Here is a 27,410-nt window from a genome sequence, read left to right on the forward strand (position 1 = left end):
TGGGGTTAACCCTGTTCTTCTCCCCTTCGACAACATTACGATCAGCCTAGCCTGTCTCAAATCAGACCCCAACCCAGAAAGCCTAAACTTTTGTTTCTGATTCTGACCCCGGATCAGTTGCTAAGGGTGAAAAGTATGCTATGCTGGTTGAGAGCTGGAGCACACCGAGGCGGAGTTAAACTGTACGGCTCTGACGCTGTTTTGCGCGAGGGGGACGTAGGTAGGCTACAAGAGTGCAACTTGTGAATGAAGACATCGAGTGCCTGGCTTTGTCGTCGAGGAATGAAAATGTGATCAACTGTTCCGATTCCACCAGGAGTTGGGGAAAAGGGGACTACGAAAGAATTTCCAAGGCAAACAATGGACGCCGTTATAAAATGTCCCATGTGGCTTTTGTGGAGCGGACTAGTACTGCTGCCGTTGTGGAGCCGAATCGCACTCGGAGGTGAGCCCCAGAAAACGTCTTGCGAGGTGCAGAATTAGCCAATTTACCTAAATATTTTTTCGACTGGAATATAAACAAACAAATGCGAGATTGCCTCTGCGAAGTTGCTTTTCTCAATGTAGTTTTACATATTATTATAGTGCTGCTACAAAGTCATTAAAAAACCTTGCTTCTGAGCAACTTTGAAACATCGATGATCCATTTCAAAATGGATTGCTGCAGTAGGCTACTGGCTGTGGTTCTACAGGCTGTTTTGGAGCTCAGTACTACTTTGTAACTATATTATGCGAATAACAGACTGAAAATAGATCGGTAATCCCTATATATATATATATTATATATATATATATATATATATAGAGAGAGAGAGAGCTTGCTACTCGAGTTATCACAAACTCACATTTTCCTCTATATTTTCCTATTATTAATTATTATTAATCTAGGGATGGTGTAGTTTGTGTTGTGTTAGGTGTCGTCCCCTTGACCTAGACCCTAGACACAACATACACGTGCGGGTTGTTGGAGATTTTGTATTTTCTTCACGCGCTTTCTATTTCTACTGTGTATCGTGGGTCTACGAATTATGTGGAGAAAGCTGTCGTTATAACCAATCCTTATATTTTACTTTAGACTTTCTGTGTCAGTAGTACCAGTGTTGCTGATGATCGGTTTAGATGATGGAATGAAAAAATAAGCACTGATAATGTGTGTTATGTTGTGACACATTTTTGTGCAGACCTGCGTGATAGGTAATGTATATTTTATTGCAGATGCTTTTAGTTCTTAGTACACACACACACACACTGTGGTTGAATTAGAGAATCCAACTTAAGGGGACATTTGTCCTTTCCTCATGTCCAGTACCATTATGCATACATGTATACATGCATTTTCAAAGGAGGAACTAGCTTTTCCAGGGTTTAAAAAATACTGTTTAAAATATGCAGGGTTTTAAAATGATAAGGAAATTTCAGAATTTAAGACCATATTAACCTATTTCTCCATGGCTCACTGAAGTTCCACATGCTATTTTGAGTTGTTTACATATTTTCTCCTGAAATATTAGGTCAGATGTTTTTTTTTTTTTTTTCATGGGTGTCAGCAGGCTGTCAGCCTAACCTGTATGCATTAATGCATTACCTGCTAATGATTAGCAGGGCTTTGCAGTGATTAACGAAGAAGGTTGTCGTATGCTGCTACAGATCACACATGATTTAACTCTAAAGTAAGTAGCTTATGCAGTTTATATGCTACCTAACTTGGGAATACTCATTCAGTGTATTACTATTTGCCTTAAATTTTCGTGATATTGAATTGGATGATTCACTTCCCATGATCAGCTTCATCAGAATGCCAAAAGTGTGTGGAGTATAAAAGAATATGCCAAATACACTTCAGATCGGCTTATACAACTGGAGCTGAAAAGTGCTTCACATGGGATAGTCCAAAATGCATGAAGAAGAATCGCGGGGATTAACCTGAAAAAGGGTGACTGACGTTTCTGTATCAACCTGAGGAATTCACCCAGTTTTTTTATTTTTATTAAAAGGCGTGTTGTTTCTGAGCTCTGAGTGATCCAGCTCTCCTTATTTAGGCTATTTTGGGTTAGCCCCTGTGAAGGTATCTAGGTTAGGTTCTTATTTGTGCAGTGTGTAGTGTGTGTTGGAATGAGGGAAATGAAAGTGGGAGAGACCCTGCCATGGGGGGGATTAATCTTTATTCTTTGGTTTTATGCAAAAAAAATCCATCCTTTGTGAGTTTTGGTTGTTTGAACGATTTTTATCTTGTAGTAGCCTATACCAAAGTACAATACTATACAGCACAGGTTAAAGAAACGTAGGCCTACAGGGTAAGCCTTGTAAAAGTAATTTATGCATAGTGTTTGCTTTCTTTATTTTCAATGTATAATAAAGTCTGTGCCCATTGTTTTATTTTTGGATGGTGCTATGGGATAATGCTGTTTTCTTTGTGTATAGTAGATGAAACCTGCCTGTGGGAACTCAGTTACAGTACCCTGCTTTGAACTTTGGAGGATATGGTTTTCTAGAAAAGAACCTCCTCTAAGTCCAAGATCATTGTTCAAGATAATGAGAGAGCCAGGAGATCCCACTTTGATCACTATTCTTAACATCATTACACACGGTTGTGACATTATTGTAGTCATTACTTATTGCATATTTGCCATATTTTACATTGTTTGCTGGAAGTAGCTCCACCCATACAAACAGACTAATTATATGGTACACGTACAACCTTAAAAAAGCATACCAGAAAGTACGCACTAATTAAATTAAAGATTTGAACACACATATAAAGCACTCTGTTATAACCAGAAACCTACAGCTTATAGGTCATGGAAATGTATCCTTATCCTGATGGCAGAGTTGCCACGTCTTCAGTGTAATTTTGAAAATAATTTTTGTTAATATAGTAGACAACGTTTACATATTTTATTTCAGATTTCAGATTTCTGTCCCATTTTTTCCTCTGATGCCTTGTTAGGAATTTCCTGGTGCTCTGATGTCTCCATAATTTAGACAGGTCATGATAAATAGCTGGGTTTGCCAATATTTACAGCTTTCAGTTGAGATACAGGCTTATTTTCCTTTGCCTTTCTTTTGTAACCTCCGGGAAAGATTTCTATTTGATATCCTTGCAGGTGCAGTTTTGTGCAGGCTGCTGTTTCTGTGCTTGGCTGACAGAATACAGTTAGAAATGTGGTCCCCTGAGGCTGAAGTCAGAGGCAACCTAAGTGAAATCCAGCCTTGAATTTGAAACTTCATAGACATTTTCATTTAACGTGTACATCCATTTGGCAGAGAACAACGGCGTTTTAAATATCAATACTGATCACAGGTGGTGTTTACAAGAACATATTAGAAAAGTTTTTGAAGTTAAAATATGTATCTTTTGCTTCTGCGCTTCCGTTACCTTCAGTGTGATTATTTATTGCACAGATAAATGGGTTTGGTCATTGTGGCAGTAGTTGAAAAATGTTTTCCATCTTTGCAAAATTGTGGTGTTTAAAAAAACAACTCTTAATAAGAAAAGTAGGCCATTGTCTGTTTGGAGGCAGGTGAAGAACTGGCGTTATGTTTCACATTATGGTGAATTTCATCTCATCTCCATGCATTTACTTTAGTCTGAATTTGCTGCAGATTGTGTCTTGATGGTATTTCTGTCAAGTGCAAGGTTTGCTTAAAAGAAGGGCAGCAGCATTCAATTTGCATTTAAGTGACATAATTGCAACTGTTTTAATCCTAAAGTTCTGCTTGTAGTGTTGACCATAAGCAGACCATTTAAATGTTCAGATCCAATGGTGAGATAATTAGAGTACAAACTAGAGAAGTAGGTCTAGTTGTTTTTGCTTCTCAGCCAAAGGAAAAACTGTTGAGTATAACCATAAGAGCCACTGTGTTCCAAAAGTTTAAATGTTGCATTAGGACAAGCAGTCACTTAATGCTTTTAAAAAGCATTGATTGCATTAGTGCACATTCATTGAATTCAGCGAATTAGGACTGCATAAGTTGCTATAGTATACAGTTAATGGTCCAGAAGTTGCCAGAACACATTAGCGAGTTGTTATTCGATAGTGCCCCTTACTGAAGCACCCATTGTGTGGTACTGTCTGTTTTGGATATGTAAGGTATGAGAAAAGCAGTTGCAGGACAGCAAAGCTTGGGTTCACATTAACCCAGGCTCCAGCAATGATGAAAGGGGGCATAAACAAATGCACAGAGAGTTAATGAGCAGACGACCAGAGAACATTCGTCAAGATTAGAGGACACCACATCATGGCGGAGGAGAAACAGCTGCACCTACGCCATGCACGGGTCTCTCAGTCAAAGGCCGGGTGGTGATGTCAGCTTGCCTTTCATGTCCGTTCAGAGGTGCTGGGGAGGGCATGCCCGCACAAGTTTGAACTGTACTCCCGTAGCATATTTCTGTGCTGTAGTGGCGCCACGCCGCCTCTGGCATTGTAGGAGAGATATGAGTGGCTTGTAGCACCTAATGCTCTGCCAGGGGCTCCCAAGTAGTGCTGGGAACATCGAGGGCATATCACCCGGGTGTGATGTGTGATCTCTTCCTCAGTATGCCTGTTAATATAGAGCTTTCAACCCCTATAATGCATTTACCTAATGCATTCATCATTAAGAGGGCATCATTCTAATTATGGCAATATTGAAATGATTATGCCATTTATTTAATAACATTTATTGTGTTATTATTGAGTTGGAATATTATGTCAAAAATTGTTATTTTTATAAGAACGCAAGTGAATTGGTGTAAAATGTAGATTTTGAAGATTTCCTGTGTTCCAAAGATGCAGCATACCATGGGCTAGTGTGACTACTGTTATGTGAAGTTTAGCTTATATACTGCAACTGCACTAGTGTTCTGTGTCGCTTAGTATCTTCTGGGTAGATAAGGATTTGATAACTTGAATGCATCAGTTCTTGTGTGAAAATAGCCTTAAAATCATCGTAATTATGATTATGAAAGTTTTTAAATCCGCCTATTATTTTAAGTTGACACTTAGCCTATTTTAAGCTTGATACATAGATATTATGAAGGAAGTACAACCTCTGGTCAACTAGCACCATATTGTTCATTTGTACAAATAGGTGGGTGAGAAGAAAGTGGCATGCATGTGGTTGAAATCATTGGAATGTGTTGCTCTTTAGTATCTTCAAGTAGGAATGTGTGGGATGCGGTCCACAATGCTGTAACTAAATCTTATTTTAGAAAAAAAATGTGCTCTGGCCTTTGTTGATTGTAATGTATAAATCAAGGTACAGCACCAATGTGCTACTCTTTCATGAGAAAGCACACACTTAGTTAACTAAGCAAAACTCTATGTTGGACCCTGAATGAGCTTTCGTAGAGATTTTATAAAGATTTCCAATCTGATCCACAGCCTCCTTCTATGGTGATGGCTTTGTGCAGCTGAAGACGGTGGAGTCCTCCAGCCGTACCACGCTGCACGTCAGGTTCCGCACATCCAGTTTCAATGGACTGCTGTTCCTGGCTGCAGGTCAGGATGAGTACTGCCTGGTGGAGCTACATTCCGGTCAGCTCCAGGTCAGTGCACCAGTGAAGATTAAACTGAAGCTAACTTTGACCAGGGCAGTTGTAAATGTTGAAATGTTCTTGTGATAGTGCTTCTTCAGCTTATATTAATCCCATGCCTTACATTGTGGGCCACAGCGTATATCATTTGTTAAAATTCAAATTAAATTTCTTCTTTCCAAATGAATCAGACATGCACTTCTTCCTACATTGCTTTTCTCTGAATAGTGGTTCTTGAACAAGCCTTAACAAGTTTGTCCTTGAAAGACATGCAGAATTGTAGTCTATAAATTAGCCAATGGAAAAAAAAAACAGTACGGGAATATTGTATTCATCCAAATCTTGTGTATAATAGATGTAGAAATAAGTTGATTAGTATAAAGAAAAGGGAATTTTTTGTAATTTAGTGTGTTTTATATTTGGGATTTTTAGCTGGATGAAAGAAAACTGTTAGCTTGAGGTTGCTTTCCTATTAATGTGAGTCTCACAGATCCATTTATTATATCTGGTTTTTGGCCTTGACTTTGTTAAAGACACAAGCTGCTATTGCTGTTGGCAGAAAAATAGGCCTTTTATTGTTTTCTTCTCCAGGTGAGGTTAGAGTTGGGGTCTGGAGTGCGCACGCTTCGATCAGAGAAGGTTACCCCTCTGAACGACCTGGCCTGGCACTCGCTGGAGCTGAAACACCAGAACCTCGACGTCACGTTAACAGTGGACAAGCACTTCCACACCAGCCTGAAGATGCCAGGGCCAGAGAGGGAGCTCAACATCCAGGAAGGTCTCTATGTGGGTGGTACGGGAGGCCTGGACAAGCCCTATCTTGCCAGCTACCCAGCAGGCTTCAGAGGCTGCATTGATGAGGTGCTCTTCAATCAGCACAACCTCCTGTCGTCACTCAGACCCTATTCTGGCTACAAAAGCGTCTATGAAGTCTCGCTCGGTTGCAGCCCGCAGTTCCTGGCCAGCGTCGATGATCCCATCAGCTTCTTCAGCTCCAGAGCCTATATTTCCCTCCCACTCTGGAGTGTGCAGCAGGAGGGTGTGTTTGAATGTATAGTGCACACATCAGCTGAAGAGGGGATTATCCTGTACAGCGCTGCACGTCAGGGGGACTTTGTCGCTATGGAGATCCGTGAGGGCTTGCTGGTTGCGGTTGTGGGAAAAAGTGGGACCAAGACAGAGCTGCGTTCCCTGACATTTATTAATGACCTGAAGTGGCACCCTGTCAAGCTTCACTTCACCGCCAAGAGCCTTGAGCTGACTGTGGATGAAGAGACTGTGAAAACAAGCCTCAGCTCTCGTGCCAGGTCTCTGCAGTTGAAGGGATCCCTCTTTATTGGGGGCATTGATGACAGTACACGCACAGAGGTCAGGAAAACGGGGCTCGCCTCCTTATCAGGAAAACGAGTCAGAGGAGGCTCTTTCAAAGGCTGCCTGAGGGACATCAAAGTCAACACTTTAAAGATGGGTCTTCCCAACACTGTGGTCACTAAAGATATATCTGTGGGATGTGAGCCTGAGAAAGAACCAGAACCAACCCCCACAGTGCCTCTCCATGTGACTCCAACGCCACCAGTCCACTTGTCCACACTCGCCAAGGGATTGGATAAGAAACGTGGACAGAACTTCCTACTGCTTAAGGACCTTGTGGTTCCTGAAGGTGGAAGAGCATCTTTGGAGTCTAAGCACATAAAAGTGAACCTGGATTTTAAGAAGTTGGGGATTCGCCAGTCTCAGATTGTGTTCAGGATTGAGGAGCAGCCAGTGCACGGTCAGCTAAGGCTGGATATAGATCAAGACCAAGAGGAGAACACCTTCAGCATGCTGGATCTGTGGCATGGAAGGGTTATGTACATTCATGGGGGCTCAGAAGACCCACAGGACTTCTTCATGTTCTCCGTTTTCAGTAGCAGTAAGCGGGAAGTCCCTGCTTACCTGAAGGGGAATAAGCTGTACCAATACAACATCACCATCACTCCGACTAACGACGCCCCTGAATTGAGTCTTCCTGAAGGGAACCTTTTTGTGCTGCTGGAGAACTCAAAGAAGCGCTTGAGCAGTGATATCCTAAAAGCCACCGACATAGACAGCAACTACACCGACCTCATCTTCTCTGTACTAGGAAACCTCAATGCGGATGCTGGGTTTTTGGAAAGCGAGGACAGTCCAGGCAAAGCGGTGACCACTTTCTCACACATGGGCTTGGAGAGTGGGCGAATAAGTTATGTCCACACTGGGGTCAGGACCTCCAGGATTGTGCTACGAGTCAGTGATGGAGACAAAGTGAGCAACACTGTGGTGCTGAGGATCATGGCCATCCCATTGGAGCACAGAATTGCCAACAACACAGGACTAGAGGTGACACAGGGTGATGCAGCCGTCATAGGAACAGAGCAGCTGGCTGTGCAGACCAATGCTGTGAAGCAGGTAGTCGAGATCCGCTATGATGTGACAGAGCCACCTCAGTTCGGGGAGCTGCAGAGGTTGCACTCCAGTGGGGAATGGAAGGCCACTAATGTGTTCTTCCAAAGGCTGCTGGAGAAGGAGCGTCTGAGGTACCTCAGCACCTTCCGAGAGATTCAGATGACTAATGTCACAGATCACTTCATATGTAAGGTCAGTATTGGAACCATGGCCACTGATGAAGTAATCATCCCGATATCTGTAAAGTGGATCCGTTATAAATTGGTTAGAAATAAAATGGTAGATGTGGACAAAGTGCGTAAAGTACCGTTGAGCTCTGACCATCTTTATGCGGTTGCCCAAGGGCTGAAACTTTCTGAAGATGCGCTTTACTTCAGACTTCTGACAGTTCCAATGAAAGGAAATGTTCTCCTAAACAATAAGGTATTAAAGAAAAACTCAGCATTTAGCCAAAAGAATATCACAGATCTGAAGGTTGAGTATGCGCTTGTTGATAGGCCACGTGATGACACAAGGGACATGTTCACCTTCCAGGTGTTTTCCAGACATGCTCATTCTGCAAGCTATGACTTCCAGATTAGTATTAAGGCTGATGTCAACAGTGTAATCTTACAAAATTTAGGCCTGTTTGTAATGGAAGGGGAAAGCAAGGTCATTACCAAAGAAAGGCTCTTTTCAGAAACGTTAAGCACCAAAACAATGTTCTACACCGTGATCAACAGCCCTAAACATGGGAAGTTAAAACGTATAAACCTCTCCAGCTCCACCTCCAGCAATGATAATATTACAGCTTTCACCAATCAGGACATATTGGAGGAACGGCTTATGTATGTACATGACGACAGCGAAACCACATACGACCAGTTCACATTCATTGCCTCTACCAGTCAGGCGTCTCCGTCCACTCTTATTAGGGAAGAGAATGGTGCTTTGGAGGCAACTTTTAACATCTCAATCCAGCTGGTCAATGACGAGAAGCCTGTGCGCATCATCGATAAAGTTTTCCACGTGGTCAGGGAAGGGCAGAGGCTACTTACACTGGAGGACCTTTGCTACCATGATGCAGACTCAGACTTCAGTGATGGGCAGCTGGTCTACACCCGCCGTGGCATTCCCATGGGGGAGCTCGTCCTGGCGAACGACACGTCCCAACAGCTCCACCAGTTTTACCAGGAGGATCTGGAGCAGAAGCGTGTGCTTTTTGTGCATCGCGGTGTGAGCTTCGGCCGATTTGTTCTGTTTGTGTCGGACGGGAAGCACTACGCGTCAACGCTGCTGGATGTTAGCGCGCAGGATGCATACCTGAAGGTAGGCAACAACACGGGCCTGCTGGTGCAGAAAGGGAAAGAGGGAGTGCTCAGCTCTAGCAACTTCAGCGTGCTCACCAACATGGACATCAGAGAAGACTCCGAGATCACCTACAAGCTCTACGTCCCACCAAAGCATGGCGGGCTGTACCGCAACAACCTGTTGGTGGACACTTTCACCCAGCATGACCTGAAACTAGGCCTCTTGGTCTACCGTCATGATGATAGCAGGAACCTGGGAGACTTTTTCAACTTCACAGTGAAAGCAAAGGACATGCGCCTTGATGCCAGCGTGAACGTCAAGGTATACTTGGAAAGCCACCAGCGGCCTCCCAAGATCATTCATCACAACACTCTCCTGGTTGAGGAAGGCAAGCCTGTGAAGATCACTAAAAGGCAACTGGAGGTTAGTTTTCATTGTTTGTATGGAGCAAACTGTGCTTTACATTTCTTTAAGTGAAGCAATGACATGCAGTTCTAAAAATTGTTCAACACTGCCTAAGGACACACTTTTCCAGAGTTATTCTGTAAATCCTCCAGTTCTTTATGTTGTTTAGAATTTCTTGTTCTTGTCATTAAAACAGTTAGCATTGCACCTTCAAGTTTTTTATTATTTCAGACTTTTCTAGACAACATTTCTAGTAGTATTACAGGCAAGCGGAAAACAATATCACTGTGCTTTCTTTGTATCCTATAAACACACTGTATCATGCTGTTGTCATACTAGTATACTGTTGTACATTTTCAGGTTACTCATGAGGATAACTTGCCATCAGAGATTGAGTTCACTGTAAAGGTGCCCCCCTCTCACGGTTACCTGAGAAGCTTTGCGGAGAGTGAGGAGCGTTATATGGGGACAGAGCGGACACCGATCCAGACCTTCACCCAGAAGGAGATCAACAAGGGGAATATCCAGTATGTACAGGTGACTGCTGACCAGGTGAATGACACCTTCGTTTTGGATGCCACCAACGGGATCACTGAAGTCAGTGACATCAGGATGTGGGTGGACATCATCCCACAGCTCATTCCGCTCCAGGTTTTCAATGTCTCCCTGAAGGAGGGGTCCACAAAAGCACTGACCGAGGAGGTCATCAAAGTTACCAACCAACACTTTGCTGGCCTTGACTTCCAGTACTTTGTCTCTGAACCTCCACATCATGGCCACATCGAGCATTCACGCCTCCCAGGGGTACACATAACCACTTTCACCAGGAAACAGGTAGGAAAAATGGTCATAACTTGTGATGTCAATATGAGATTACAGTATGCTAAATATCTGGGTTACTGCTTCACTTATTAGTCAGTTATTTTTTTAAATAGTTAAAACGTGTTGTCGCATTTTACTAGTGTTGTTACTGTTGTTTTTCAATGTTTACTAATATTTCCTTCTCAATACAGTATCTAATTTGTCTTTGCTGCCTTTAGGATAGAAACTTTTTTCTTGCTAACATATGTTTGTTTCATTGGTTTTTCACTTCAGGTTGAACAAGAGTTCATTTACTACGTCCATGATGATAGTGAGACCGTAGCTGATAACTTCACTATCATTGCCAATGACACTGATCTTCGGAAACATAGCCTGCCGCGGACGTTGTTTGTCAACGTTACTCCAGTTAATGACGAGCCTCCGATTGTAACAGCCAACAGGATCCTGAGGGTGAGCTGTCCCAATTTACACCACATCTAACTTCAGCGGGGATATTCAGAGCACTTTGGCACAGCTGTCGAATGCTTTTAGAAGCGGTAGTGCAACTGGCCGAAGGCGACTGGTGAAGCTATCCAAAAAACGCGGGAGGGCCATTTCTGGTTTGCAGCCTAGAGTAGCAGACACTTTGGCCTTCTGCCAGTCTGCTCAAGGGAAGAGGTGGAGTGCAGGGGTGGGTAATCATGCAAATCAGGGTCAGTGAGGCCAGGTCCTTTTAAATGAAGCTAACCAGTAAACTGGGGCCCATTAGGGAATCGTGCCAATGGCTGTCACACTCGCTGGGTGAATGTGTAATGCACTGGCCTACTTTAAACCTCTGTCAAGCAGCAGCTTTTGGCTCCAGAATAAAGAAGTTTGTGAGTCTCTTTTTTCTACGTGGCTGAATGACTGTGTCAGTAGGAGGTCCTGTTGTCTGAGCTTTCATTTGCAGCAGGATCATGTTTCTCACTGAATTCTTTACTATGTGTATGTCAGGCTTTTATAGAATATCATTTTACCGTTATTAAGGGAAAACCAATTATGTTATTTGTGTTAGCTTTTCGGAGATTACAGAGGCATGCATTCTTATTTTAGTTTTAGGGCAAGATGAATACAGGTAATTCTAGATACAAGGGTTGATATTGAAGATATGTTCTCCGTACTGTCTTACTTTGAGCCATTGCTTTTCTTTCTCTCACAGATCATTGCAACATTCACTGCAATTATGTAGATATGTTATTGGCCTACATTTCTTTTAATAGATCTTTTAATAATGTAATTCATGTATTTTAAATCTCCCAGGAATTTTCGGAACACACTCACTCAATATACAGACATTACATTACATTACATTTATTTAGCAGACACTTTTATCCAAAGCGACGTACAAAAGTGCATTTCATGGTCACGGTCAACTATAAAACACAAGTTCAATAACGTACGATACTCATTTCATACAGCTATTTCTAGCCAATAACACAGTTCAGTTCACACAGTGAACACTATTCTGACCTAACTTACGCCGAGACATTAAGCATAGAATGTCTTTGCATCATTCTAAATTAATTTTGGTGATGAAAATAAACTAACAACAAAGACCCCTAGATAAAACACAGTTGAGTTCAAAGTTTACTTTGTGCATTGCCTTGTTACACATTATAAAGTATAAATATCATTTTAATTTAAAACAAAAGGCACAATTATCTTTTTTGTGAAAAAATGAACATTTAAAATGTATATTGCTCTTGTTTTAAAAAATACAATGTACACGTTTTTTTAATATACGTGTTATCGTGCCCCACTAAAAAAAGAATGATTTAATATTAGGGTTTGTGCCTATTTACCAGCTGAATTCTACCTCATATTTGCTTACAATTCATATGGGGTATTGTTTTCCATATACATTTCTCAAGCCACATTGACCTCTGTCATGATAAGGAGCTTGACACACAATTTGGGAGCCACTGCTCACAGTACACTACAGTACACTAATAGTACCACCAGGTGGCTCACTAACTCTACACTTATTAAATTATTATAATGCACGGAAGATCAATCAGATTTCAACTGTCAACTACTGAAGATAGATAAGACATACTTTATTGAACCCCGTGGGGTAATTTGTCCTCTGCATTTTGACCCATCCTAGTTACTTAGGAGCAGTGGGCAGCCGCAGTGCAGCGCCCGGGGACCAACTCCAGTTCTGAGGCCAGTGCCTTGGTCAAGGGCAACTGCAGGAGTGCACCTAACATATTTGGCAACTTTTCATCAAGGGATTTTGAAAGCATTACATAAATTCTGAAATCAATTCAGAAATGTATTCTGAATATGTTAATATTTTTAGTCATATCTATTATGCACATACACACATACAGTGGCATTCCCAGGATTTTTCATAACAACTGTAATACTGTCCAAGCCAAGCGAAAAAAAGAAAATGATCAGTCAATAGTTTTTGATAGAAAACTTTATTGAAAGTAACATGAGAAATTAGTTTCATTTTTACCATTAAAATGATATGTTTTATGAAAATAATTCATAAGACCCTGCAAAAATAGGCTCATTAAGTTTGACATCAGTGTCACCTAATTCAAGAAAACTAGACCTTCATGGATGGTGAACCACTGGACAAACTGGATACAGTGGCTTCTTGTAAATAAGAAAGAACTCCATCCCTCTGTGTAGAAGCAAGAAAATGTTTTATTTGTCTTAAAATTGGCAGTTAGACAGTTTTCTGTGCTGGGCTACCACACTGCTCTCTTATGATTTGGAACATGGATTTGCTGTATGTACATAATTTACTACTTAAGCAGACTTGCTGTGCATTTCTCCTCTTATCAATTTATACAACTTATTTTGTAAAATACAAGACTACAACTGCTGTGGCAATACTGCCGGATCTCAAAAATGATCAATCAACATCCAAAATAGTTTGGGACAGAACAGAACACACCATGAACACAGTGATGGTTCCTATGGTGAAATATTGAATTTACTGTTTACATTTTTTTTGTTTTGCATTAATGATGATATTGTTAAAGAACATTATACAAAATGCATGTGAGGAGCAATCATGTGGCTTTGCTCTAGTTTTACAGCTTTGGTGTGTTTGTTTTTGTTTTGTTTTTTTTTGGCCAGGGGGTGGGAGTGAGGAGGGGGGGGGGGGTGGTGATTGGAATGCTAGGAGGATGACTCATGTTTGTTTGCACTAAGGAATCCCTCAGTTCTTCCCTGGGGAGTTTGCAGTCTATCAGGTGCTAATTGAAAAACAGTCCCTGAGGTCTCTCCCTCAGTAGAGACTCCTACCCCCCTCCCCCCCCCCCCAGGCTTTGTAAGCGCTGCAGCATAAATCACAGTCTTCCAAACTGCACCTCCGGCCCACAGACTCAGGGCTTCATCGTAATTCACTGGATTCATATTCATACTTTTACTGCACTCTGCTGCATACACAATGTCAGAGTGTCCAGCACTCCTTGAGAATGCCTACTGCCACTAATAATCCGGCTCCTAAAAGATCCGCTAAGTTCATTAACATGTTTATGTGGGTAGAAATATTCTAATTTTTACCCAGGGAAAAACAACTTGCGTGAAATGAGGTATGACCCAACACCCCAAATGCAAAGCTGAAGAATTTAAATTGGAATCAGGGGAGCCTGTGACAGCCGTCGTAGTTCTGTGGAGACGTTTAGATCATTTCCCGCTGCTGTTCTTCAGGTTTGGGTGAGCTCCGTGACGGAGGTCACAGCCGATGACCTGAAAGCCCAGGACAAGGATTCACCCCCGGAGAAGCTGGAGTTCATCATCACCCCGCCCAGCAATGGCCACCTGGCCTTGAAGAGTGCCCCCGGCAGACCCATCCTCAACTTCACCCAGGCGCACATCGACCAGGGCCAGCTGGTGCTGGTGCACAGTGGTGAGTCATGAGCCAGTTTGCATTATCATAGCAGCTCTTCTGTTCATCTTCGTGGCCTCCCCCACCTCTAGTTAGATTGATGAAGGGGAACAAATGAACCAATAGGCACATAGAGGCGTGTGTCCATTCTGTTATCGCTGTTGGGGAGCATGGGCACACTGGTGTGTGTAGAATATCAATGTCTGATCTGATCTAACCAATCACTGTTATGGTTAGCTGCCTATCAATCACCATGCTAGCACTTAAAACAGAAAATATACTTATATAAATATAAATATAAATATAAATTATGACCAGCGGAGAGAGTAAATGTTATTGAGCTCAATGTAATGGTGTTGTCAATGCACTGCTAGTGACAATCTGATCACTCTTATTTAGTTATTTTATTAAACATGGCAGCAAAATGCAATGGCTGATATTAATAGATACATGTTCATACTCTTTTCAGAGAAACAGTCATAGACTGCATACTCACTCACCAATTAACATTATTATTTTGCTGAAAATTAGCCTAAAAAGGTTAATTAACCTGTCTGCACACCGACATGTTCAGAACATTCATCAGTCGTGCGTAACACAACATTAAATGCAGTATATTTTAATAATGAAACCTGGCTTTGCATTTCACACCAAAGCATACCTGGGTATTTATTGGGTCAGTTTAACCCCTGGTCCTGTATAGTATTACTAGGTATGATGATATGAACCCCTTTATACCATGGACAATCCCAGGAAAAGATAGTATATCGTTTTTTTTAACTAAAGAGATTATAGAGACTTTTATACTCACTTTAAATAAATCTTAAACCCAGCTCTTCATGAAGTGTAATTCCTTTAAGTAAAATATTGTCATCCATGACCACAAGGTGTCACTCTTTGTGCCAGTCCTCTCTAAATGAAAGTTACAAGAGAAAACAGTAATTATTGAAATGGGAATGTGAAGACCTGATGCAGATTTTCCTTTGTACAGGCGCCATGTCAGGGGGCTTCAATTTCCAGGTGAACGATGGGGTGAACTTCGCTCCCCGCCAGATCTTCAGCATCACGGCCAGGACGCTGGTCCTCAGTGTGGAGAGGAACTGGCCTCTGAAAGTGTTCCCCGGTAATGTTCCTGTGGCATGATTTCGCCTGTAACTTCAGCCCTGACCAGTGGGTTTATAGCCTGAATCTCTCTCCTGTTCTCTCCAGTTTATCAGCAATGCATTGTCAACTACTCTGGATTTCATACTTATTATTATCATTATTCATATGCGAAAGTACCTCATTAGCATGTACTTAAAATAACATTAGTCGGATAGCCTCTGCTTTGCAGCATGAACATTTCTTACTGTTGAACGTTTGGATGTGTAATGTTTTTGTAATATATTGAAACATGGAGATGTACATGTATGTTGAGATTAAAAAGCTTGGTGAAACATCTTTAAACAATTCTAAATCATATAAATATTGAACAGAGCGTAACTCATAATAACATTGAAAGTTGCCAGTGCTTTCTGATACACCAATATGCTACTGCAAAATGGCTTAATTACTTAAAGTTGAAGTGAAACTTGTGGTGGCAATACCTTTCTTTCTTACCCCAAAAAAGGAACTAGTAGCTTTCATCCAGTCTTTCATTAGACTATACTTGGAGGGCCATATGCGTAGGGGGTTTCAGTTCATTGTAAGGGCACTTTCACTGCTTGCTATCTTAACCTTGTTAATAATGGTATCAGTGTCTATATCAACCGTTGAGTCAAACACTTTGTGTGATTAGTGGCTATTATGTCGAGAAGAAAGATTTGACTGCAGGGACTGCTTTGGCTTTGTGTATCTGGTTAGGCTGTGAAGGTCATATCACAGCTTTCCATCCCTGGTGCTGCGTAAGGATACTTATCAGGCCTGAGGGGAGAGTCACGTTCAATACCGCGTCATTTTAGGTGGCACAATGGTGAGATGTTTTACAGGATGTGGAATAGATGACTTCCCTTAATTTCCCTGCGATAACCTTGAGTTTCTCTGACCAGGTGCATCCTGTCTATCTGTGTCATCTTTACCTTTCACATTACTGGCCTTATCCAGAGTAATCATGTAGATTATATACTTAATCACAGCCTTCCTAATAGCTTTAATCATAATGACTATCTCTATCTCAAGGAAGGATCACTGCTGTATACAATCTAGTCAGAAGTTCATGAGGCAATTTATCATTTATTATTTAAAACAGAAGCAAACAGTCCTGACAGCAAGCTTGTGTGCTAAACCCTTCATGTCTGCATTGCTAATGACATTCTTAATCAGTCATCAAAGACAATAGGAAAAATCAACAAACTAAGCAAGAAGCACACAAAAATATTGAATGGCTTATATTTCATGTTTTTTTTCCAACTATTTCTAAATTGCTGGCAGAGAGCTTGATGTTCTGGCAAAGGATTTTTCAAAGCAGTGCTGGAAAGTACTACCTGCCTATTTTGTTGTTTGCTTTGTTATTGTTCTAACCATTGGCTTGTGTTCCCTCGTGTTTTAAAACACATGCTGAGGATAGGCACACCCAGGACCAATCCAGTCATTTTGATTTTATGAATAGCTGCTAGGGCTAAATTCTCTGCTAGCAGCAAGCTAGCAACATCTGATTATGCTGTCGAACGCTGGTAGTACACAGCTGGTTCACGGACTGGATGGAGTCGGGGCAGCTGGCAGTGAGCAGGCAAACCGGCATTTAGTGTTTCGGCACTGTGAGTGTGGGTCCGGCCGGAGTCTGTCTGGTGACCTCTGATGGCGTTGTGAATGGTTATTGCCTGAGCGGCAGTCTGTTCACACATTCCCCAGGGCCTCATTACCGCTGCAGCTGGCCTCCGTCATGGCCAGGAACAGACTGCCACAGGCTACAGTCCCCCTGTTCAGCTACTCCTGAGTGGACAGACAGGTCAAAAGTGATCAACGGTGCTAATTTGGCTTCTGTGAGTTCCTCAGACGTGAAGTGTAATGAGCATGTGCGAAACATCCGTAACTGTGCTCACAACTCTCTAATGTAATTACCTACATTGCCCTTGTGATGAAAAATGTGTATGTGGGTTTATATTCAGGTATTTTACTTAAACCTGCTCTAAATCATGCCCATTTGTGTAAGAAAATACAACCTACCTCAAAGCACTTACTGTATTGTACCTTGGAATGATTACTTTATATCTGGATATAGAGTATCAAATAAAACACTCACTTCAAATATCTGTAGTTTTTAACCTTTGTCCTGCTTTATCGTATATTACTTCAAGGTTATGTGATAAAGGAGGTATACCACTCTAAGAATTCTAGCCTTGCAAAGAGTTTTATAAATCTCTTTGATCCCAGTTACCAACACCCATTTCCACATGAGGATTGTTTTGGATGGTTTGCATCACAATACCTTTGATGTACATTTAGCATTCTTTGAATCTAAATATTTTCAAATTATCTTTTAATTGTTTCTGTTGTGTTGCCTGTGTTCTTGTTCAACTCAGTCTATTTTGTAAAGGGCGAAGGATAAACAGTAAGACATTAAAAATATTCATGTAATAAATGTTTTAATATTTGTTTTAAATGTTCCTATAACCTCTGTTAGTTTATAAACTGGATGTTTTCCTACTGTTTACTTACTCTGTACTCTGTAAGTAAACTGTCTGATGCTCAGTGGAACATTTTGCCTGGTTTCTCATTTTTTCTTAAAGGTCCTTAGTATTTGCACTTCCAAGTGTAAAATAACTGTAGGTATGGTTATGTAATTCCCTCTGTGAATGCCTGAATCCAGATACTACTACAAGCAATGCCTGAATCCAGATACTACTACAAGCTATATTCTGGTTCTCCATTATCTACACTCCCTGTGGTTGTCCTTCATAATGAAAAAAAATATTGAAATCAGCTCACAAATGTAATTCATGTTCACCGTACTAGAGAATGTGAGCGGATGTGTCACAAACACTGTGTACCCATGCCCAGCTCAAGGGGGATACTCAAAGTACCTGTCCAGTCTAATATGTTTATAGCTCCTCAATCAGCTGCATCAGACTGATTGATTTCAGTCAGTAAATACAAGTGGAATGGGTTCTTGATTACACGACACTTACCAGCATCTATTATTGTGATGCAACTCATAAAATTGTCCTCTTTTGTACAGGCTCCTCAACGCCAATTTCCACTGAGGATCTGCAAGCAGTCACCAATGACAATGACATCACAGGGAATCGTACCATTGTCTTTACCGTCATTGGTCCACCAAAATTAGGGAAGCTGGTCAAAAAGCAGGCAGACAACTCCACTGCCGAGGTGTTCTCCTTCACCCAAAGCATGGTGGGTACAAGAGCCATTGTGGTTTGATTTGCCACAACATGGTTGTGTCATCAACACTGGCATGTTTTCATTTGTGGACTCCATACTTTTGGGGGCTGAGTTGGTGTGCCATTGTGGAGTTGCTTGTTGATATCATAGGATGCATATAAAGACATTAAATAACTTTCTTTCAGGTGGACGAGGGTGTGATATTTTATGAACAAAACGGTGCTGAATTTGTGGGATGGAGAGCTGTGGACTCATTCAGCTTCACTCTGTCATCTCCCCCCGCTACCCTTGAAGCCCAAATATTTACAATTGACATCTCGTATGAAAACACTGGCCCAGAACATAGAACGCTTCTCCTTGCAAATACAGGTAAGGTGCTTTCTATGTCCAACAAATAGTGCCTACAGAGAAAATGCCTAATTTAAAACCACAGACCTTAGACTTAATGGAATATTGTTTATCGGACTGCATTTCTGAATAAGTACCCAAAAATTATGTCGATGTGATTAACTGTAAGCCAGTTGACAGTTTTTATTTTGTATAACAAAAATAACGATAGTCTGTAAGTTAAACAGTGATTATTTGGCATGTGTTGTTTTGTCTCTCCAGGTGCCGTGGTGATTGAAGGTGACAGAGTAGTAATTGACAAGTCAAAGCTTGACGCCTCTAATCTAATGGCTAAGCTGCCTGAGTCGCAGGGTCAGTCCTATGAAGTCTGGTATCAGGTGAGCTCCCTACCTCAGCATGGGGTCATCGTCGTGGGGGAGCGTAATCTGACCAAGGAGAAGCCCAACTTCTCCCAGTATATACTCAACAAGTTTGGGATCACTTACATACACGACAACTCAGAGACGACCCATGACAGCTTCAGCTTCGATGCGTGGTTGAACCTGAAGAGCAAGCCAGCCCAGCGCCCCATGGATGACAGTGAGGTGGTGGAAGATTCCTTCAACATTACGGTGACACCTGTCAACGACCAGCCTCCTGTACTCAAGACCAAGGGCCCAAGCGTGACGGTGGTGCAGGGAGATGTGGTTCTCGTGGGGCCAGACAATCTGAACGTAGTGGACATGGACAACCCTCCTGAAGATATCAGGTATACTGTGATCAGCAAACCCAACAATGGCTTTCTGGCCATGGAGGGCAGTTTGAATGAGTCCGTCCTGGCTTTCACCCAAGCAGATATCAACAGCAATAAACTTTATTTCATCCAAGACGGAAGCCCCTTCTCCGGGGTATTTTACTTCAGTGTTACAGATGGTCAGCACCGGCCGGTTTACAAACTTTTCAATCTGGAGGTGACTGAGATCACGGTTTCACTTGTAAATAACACAGACCTGGTGCTAAAGCAGGGTCAGACCACTGCAGTTATCACATCTCAGCATCTGGCTGCAGAGACCAATGGGAAAAACACAACCATCCATTACCGGGTGACAGGGCCTCCAAGTCATGGCAAACTTCTCATAGACAGTGAGGAAGCTGCTGTGTTTGACCAGAGCGATCTCCAGTCTGGCCGGTTGTCCTACCTTATGACAAACCTCACGTGGTCCCAGGACAGCTTTGAGTTCACTGCTTTCACGTCCGAGAGTAATCTAACGGAGCAGGTGGTTAACATCACCGTGACGGCCCTGATCCACCTGGGAGAAGGTGTACGGATCCCTAACGGCATTCCCATGAAACTACGAAAGGACGCCCTCAATGCCACCGAGTTAGCCGTCCTTAGTGGCAGCGACCCTCACTTTGAAGTCCTCTCCCCTCCAAAACATGGAAAGCTGGTCAAAGCCACGTTTGACATGGACGGGACGTTTCAGCCTGTCACGTCCTTCTCCTTCCAAGATGTGGAACAAGGACGGGTGGCCATCGAGGAGAACGCAAACTTGACTGGGGTCCAGCAGCTCAATGACTCGTTTGTGTTCATTTTAAAAGCTGATAATGTCCAGCCTGCAAGAGGAGAGTTTCTGTTCACCGTTGTGCCACCACATGATCTCACTCTGGGAAAGCCAGCCATAACGGTGAGCCCCACTCCGACTAACGCATCTGCCTTGAAGAACCAAACTGCAGTGACTGCAGTGACTGTGTCCCCAGTGCACACTGTGTCTGACTCTGTGGCACCAACACACAGGGCCCACAAGACCTTATCCAAGTTCAAAGGCCGGCACCGCTGGGGTAATCATAACCATAATCGGACACACGCGTCCGACACAACTGTCCCAAAGACCACCTCTGGGAAGCGGGACCTCCCCCACAAGAACACCCCGGTGCGAGTGGAGTCTGTCCCCAAGCCCGCCTCCGACCCTCTCCTCATCATCCTCCCCCTGCTGGCCTGCCTGTTGCTAATCATCATTCTGGTTGTGCTGATGCTGGTTTTCCGTCACCGGAGGGAGAAGCGGGCCCAGCCCAGCTTGATCCAGAACCTGTCTAGCAACACAGTCCCAGGAAGTCCCTATCTGGGGCGGCCAGAGAGGAGCCTTACTGTGCCCTCAGTCATCGTCACCCCCATGACCCCCAGCTGCCCCGGCAGTCCCATTTTGGATGGGTTTCACGAGGGTGCCCTGGTTCCTGTGGTCAGCCCCCATGGTTCCTCTCTGCTCGTCTGCTCCTGGAACAATCTGGATCCAGAAACTGCCCAGCATTGCCGAGCCACCCATCCCACCCTGCGGGACAACCAGTACTGGGTGTGAATCCCTGCTAGGTCTTTACTTAATTCTCAGCTGCTGGTCGGCTAGAGGAATAAGTTTAAACACAAGGCCATTTTATTCTTTTTTTTTTTTTTGGAAATTGTTACCTGCCAAAAATATTCATAGTATTTTCTATGAGTTTGCAAATAAAGTGACAGATAATGGTTGTCAAATGTTTAGTAATACACTGTTTTCGTGGGATCTTAGGTATGCTTTGAGAGATTGACAATGAATTGTGGATCTTTTCCTCAATTTGGTGGTCTTGTTCTTTCTGTATATTCCAGAATGTATCAAGTTTAAATGTTTTGTGTAAATGTGACATTTGGGATGTTACTACAAAAGAAACTGTGACATTTTTCCTTGCTTGATGTGTTTTTGTGTATATTGTGGCAGGTAGACATGTCTTGGTATGAAACAACTATACTAGTAAACATGAAAAAGTCTGTACTGCTAGTTAAGATTGACATCATTTCTGAACCAAATGTCTACCTGATCTCTAAAATCATCTTGACATTTCTGATAATAGTTTTAGTAGGCCTTTGCTGTTAATTAATACTGTAATCAGTGTTAACAGTAGCACACATTTTTTTCAGTAACTAATTAGCTAAGCAACAAAATCTAATTTCTCTTGAACAGAGGCTTGAACATTCTGTCTTAAGAAATAAAATGTAAATGATGGCAGTAGGACATTTAAAGAATGGATTTAACTGTAGTGCATAGGGAGATTTGAGGTGGCATTCAACCACAAACCAGAGAGATTTTTACATTTCCCTTCTGGAACCTTATTAAAACTTTAAGAAGGAAAGTCAAACTCAAGGCAGCAGGCACCACCCAACAGCTGGCTCTGTGTGGGGGTGTTTCTGTTGCCTCAGAATTGCACAGATACTGTTATTTTTCTTTCTCTGTTGATGTTTTATGAGTAATTGGGAGCAGAATGTAAGTTACTTTTCATATGAGAATAATTGTTTTGGTTATTTTAGTTACATCTTCATACGCTATTTTATTATTGTCAAGAGTACATATGTGGGAAGGTCAGACAGTCAGTCAGACAGGAAATGTGCTGCTCCATAAACTGCATACACTGCATCCTGCAATGTGCCAAAATGTGCAGGGTAAGCAAAAATTAAACTGCATTAGAAATGAAAAAGGGCATGTCGGTTGGCGATTTATACAGATTTTTTCTCAGGAATTGTAATCCTCTTTCAGAATGATGAAAGGAATTAGCCTACTTTGAGTACTACTGGTCTCGTGTACTACTGACTTGGACTGTTAGGGCAGAATCAGTTATTAGCATCACCATTGTCAGTTCAAATAGATGCTTACAATTTATTGAGGTTTGGAATATTAGCAGCTAAAACAGTGTTACGCTACCTTTTTTGGAATTCATAAAGCAGCTTCACATGCCAATTCATTGCCTCTGTTGTAGTATCGTATTTACTAAACAGACATTTTATTAGACAATTATATTTAGACAATTAGAAATAATAAAACCATCAGATATATTCAGAAACGAAATTGTATATCTGTATCCTTTACTGAAGTACTTTACTAAGAGCTTTATTTATCGAGAATCTGAAAATTATTTTAAATAAAATAGTGTAGTCCTATTTCCCAGTTTGGTTGATAAAAAATACATACAGCACATGGATGCCAGATGAACATTTTTAATCGCGTTTTCATTTAATTGAAATTACCCTCACACATCTATATCATACATCAGATGAACTATGTGCCCAGAAGTGTTCCCACTTCAAATGAAATACACTGAATCGTGTCTGTTGTTATTTCTTCTATTTTTTGGTTTCAAGGTAGGAAAATGAAAGCATTGAATTTGACATATATGCTGGGGTTTATTTATTCAAAAGCCAATGACTATCACTGAAATGTAACCCACACCCCACTAACTACATTGTATGGAGACTGATAATGTCAATGCCTTTTCCGTCCCTTACGGATTTACTAATTCTGCACCTCACCCTTTGTGAAATTCACCATAGCTGCAACATTTTATTTTTGCTTTAAGTTTGTTGTTGCCTGTTTTTCAGCTGCACCAGTGTACTGTATATTTATTTTAAAATAGTATTTTAATTTCCAAAATATGTATTTCTGAATGTAACCACTATGTTATATGAGACACTTGTTAATTGTTTAGAACAAAATGGATTCCCTCTTTTTTTCTGTAAAACTGTGGTGAAATAAAGGGAATCAGTTCGTCTGCTGATCTTGAAGATTTAAACCAGCATAAGAGGGCTTTTTTTAAAAATGTCACATTATTGAAGAAGATGTATGCTCTGATATATCCTCTGTAAAAATGGTCACTTCCTATTCAGTATTTATGTGTGATTTTTAATAAAAACCCATATGTGCTCCACATAAATACTTGCAGGTTTATTCTTTTATTTTGGGGGAAAAGATTTTCACACCAGCTGAGTGTTAAACTTCTGAAGAGACCTGAAAAAAAGTACAAAGATACCCATGCTAAAGATTGCCAACATGTGTGTTTGCCATGTGGGTCACATTTACAACGGATTTTAAATGCATTTAGCTGAAAATTGTGGCCATAATGTCACTGTAATGATCCACAACACAGCCATCCTATCTTGAATTTAGTGCTAAACATGTACCAATTACATGTAAATTATTATTCTATTTTATTTGTTTATGTGCATGTATGTGTGTAATCACTCAAGTTATTCCCATATATAAAGTCATTTTTCAACTGTCATTGTAGTGAAATGGTTAAAAAAAGATAAAGGCTGTAAAACCTTTGAAGCTAACATTTGTAAAAAAATAATAATAAAATAAAATAGTTTTTTAAAAATATTTTTGGTTTAGTGGGCTTTGATAGGGGAATATTCATCTAGCACAGGCATACTCATCTAGCACAGGCATAACCACTCACACCCAGTGAACGCTTTGAAGTTTCTTGCCCTTGCTGGTTAAGTCAGCCTGTAAAAGTGCTCAATTTCAGAAAACAAGGACATTTTATTCAAAAAGAGTCATTTAGTTTGAGTTTTTCCCCCCACATGAACACAAATTTATACATTTTTGTCCTGAGCTATTCTACAGCATAACATAAAAAATGCAAGAACAATTAAAAGGCTACAATTTAGGGAGAAGGAAAATTAATAGCAATGACCTTCATTCTTAAAGCTTGCACTATTGGCATAAGGTTTGACTTAAACTGTGAACACATATTTACTAATTAAAGACATGTGAAAGAAACTCCACAGGCCATGATAAAGGTATCTGAGTACCTTTAATGCCATGCTCACAATGTATATGTTCACTTAAAGCAATAATGCGAAATTTGTTAACAAGGAGTCTCAATTAACACACACTCTTGACATCATTTTGTGTCAGCAAACTTATTGAAGTGTTACGATTCTACTGAACATCTACCACTTCCCATGAATTCAGCAGACCTATAGCAAAATGGAAGTATCATCTCTGTAAATCAACATTTATGTGGAGTTTAGGAGCTTTTAGCCACAGGCATGTTTTTCTTCCACAGACATAAAACATTATAGGCTTGAGAAGTGTAATTCGTTGGGATTGTGGCAGACATGGAATTCTTCTGTACCATTGTTTCCACTTGTGTAGTGTGTCGAGGCCTTTGCAACCAGTATAGCATTGTATAAAAATGTAGCTACCCTAAGTTTCATCCAGTCTGAGAATTACTGTTTTATGTAGTGTCCATGGTATAATTCACATTCCACAATCACATCATTTATTTACTTAGCTGCATAGTATTTTGCATCTCACAATGTAATTATATGGTCGAGTGATTGATGTTTTTTTGTGTTAAATTGCCACAATCAAGTGTTATTACAGGCACATATTGTTTTTTTTGTAAAATAAAAACACACAACACACATTGCTCATCCACAAAGGACAGATCCAGCTCCTGTTGCATTCACTTTGAGTAAACAGTAAGAAATTCAACAATGATACCAATCACCATGCAACTGTCACTTTTTAACTTTCTGCACACCTCTAACATACAAATAATGCATTGTGTTTGTGCTGGCTAAATAGGGCTCTGAATGCTCTTGTGATGGGTTATGTAAGAATCTGAGATTTTTGTCTTTTCTCCTGTTTCTCATTTTCTTTTGGTGATAACAGAACTACCGTTGGGCATTTATTCTATCAGACCAAACTATCAACAATAAAAACGCTCCACTTAAAAAACAAGGAGATGTCAGTAGGATTCATTATACTTTGGCGGAATAAAAATGAGAGAAGGCTAAGGCTTTCTCAGTTTTGATCTTAATTTTTTTTTTTTGACAGTACAGTTACTGTGTCTTTTCGGTCATCATGAACATGCAGAGATGCGGCTTTAGTTTGTTGTTTGCCATATTGTGTGATGTAAATGAAGCCCATTGAACAGAGGGCATTTTTCAGACTTCCAACAGAGAGCAAAGTGAGCCCATCTTTGTGAAATTAGGCCTCTCTTGGAGCGCTGCCAGAGGGGGGGAACCAGTCAGCGTTTCTGAGGGCGCATGAATGAGGCCTGGTGGTGAGGGCTTCCTGTGCGAGGCTTATGAAAACAAGGACGCTGAAGAATGCCTTCAGCCTCCCACATTCTGGACCCTCTGCCAGGTAAAGAAAAGATCATCCCTTTTTCTCCCTAACTACAGCACTGAAACGAGCTGCCACTAACACAGATGGCAGACCATGTCTTTCTTTCACACATTGCACGCAGTTCTTAATTGCAGTTTTACATCAAAGAGTGAAAGTGTCTTAGATTGTGTGGTTATGATTTTCAAAACATATTTGCTAAAATGATAACATTTGAAGAAAACCTCACAATGAGTTTCATAAGAAATGTAGAAGTAGATGAAATCTGTAGACTTTCTTCTGTTTATAAAATGAAGCATGTCAATGTCATGTTACATTTTGTGCTGATAAATTTTAGGAGCCCCATTAATCTAAATTTACAGTAATAGCGTGTTTCACTTCAGCCTCACACCACTATGCAAGACTGTGTGACCTCATCAGTTTCTCTGCTTGTTTTGACTGTGAGCTCTCACTGATTGAATTATAACACTTGCCATACTGTCTCGTAGAAGCTAGTTGCATGTTATTACAGGCTACATTATTTCACAAATTATGCTGCAAAATAATTCAATATATAGTAATTTGGTTTTATCTTGATTGATTTAATGGATAAAACACACTGTGCAATGGAACATTGCTCACATCAAATCCTGACAAATTGCTCAACTTTGACCCCATACAGACATGCAGTCCTAGACCTTCAGCTACACTACTGACTCCCAACAACAGATCAATTATATGACCAGATGCTTGTCGTACCATAGACTGGAAACAAAGACCCATATGATTTACATCACAGTGTTACAGCACCCTGTTTCTATATCTCACTCCACAGTGTGCGTGTAAAATAGATTTCAAGCCTGTTTTATTGTGAATTAAATTCATTTTGAGGCATTCTGAACTAATGAAAGACAGTATCAATTATGGTTGTTTGAAAAAAAGTTTTCATTGCTTTTTCTTATTGGGATTAAAACAAAACAATACCTTCTATCCTCTTCGAACATTTGTCTTTGAAGTTAAAAATCCTACTTAGTGAACTGTAAAATAATAGTATAGCATCCATGAAGTCATATGGACATAATAAGTTGAAATATGGATCTCCTTCTCTGCCTAATGGATTTATGCAGGAATAGTTGGGATTTATGTACATCAAAAACTGATATACGGGCTTGGTGTAGACAAACGAATAATCTGAATAGGATCATTGAAGGAATGTATAGGGAAGCAAAGCTATCGTATATCATCGACTCCCCGTTAGATTTTTTGAAAAAACCAAAGACACATTAATAATTCATCTGAACTGAGTAGTTAAAAGCAGAACCCCCTCTAACATACTGAAGTATTCAGGGCTTCTCTGCAGGGTATGCTATGGAAGCTGGAGGAAAATAAAAAGGAGTGTGGAAATAAGCTGTGTGAAATGAATAATGTACTGCAGTAAGAAACTGCACTATCCTGTGCTACAAATATTTTGGCCATAATCTTTTAATCAGCATTTGTTTCCCATCCCTTTCTGAAAGGTTATGTTGAACCT

General features: G+C 40.9%; 1 protein-coding gene across 1 annotated transcript; it reads left to right on the forward strand.

The window, feature by feature from the left end:
- Positions 1 to 172: 172 nt before the first annotated feature.
- Positions 173 to 23,696, forward strand: LOC118213201 (chondroitin sulfate proteoglycan 4-like). The gene is made up of 10 exons (XM_035391994.1): positions 173 to 445; positions 5,364 to 5,527; positions 6,107 to 9,652; positions 9,995 to 10,468; positions 10,730 to 10,906; positions 14,147 to 14,345; positions 15,316 to 15,447; positions 18,481 to 18,653; positions 18,827 to 19,010; positions 19,251 to 23,696. Exons 1-10 carry the CDS (start codon positions 361 to 363, stop codon positions 21,320 to 21,322), a joined length of 7,206 nt encoding a protein of 2,401 aa, XP_035247885.1. The 5' UTR covers positions 173 to 360; the 3' UTR covers positions 21,323 to 23,696.
- Positions 23,697 to 27,410: the final 3,714 nt, after the last annotated feature.

This window comes from Anguilla anguilla, chromosome 14 (genome assembly GCF_013347855.1).
Source record: "Anguilla anguilla isolate fAngAng1 chromosome 14, fAngAng1.pri, whole genome shotgun sequence".
Classification (NCBI taxonomy): Eukaryota; Metazoa; Chordata; class Actinopteri; order Anguilliformes; family Anguillidae; genus Anguilla; species Anguilla anguilla.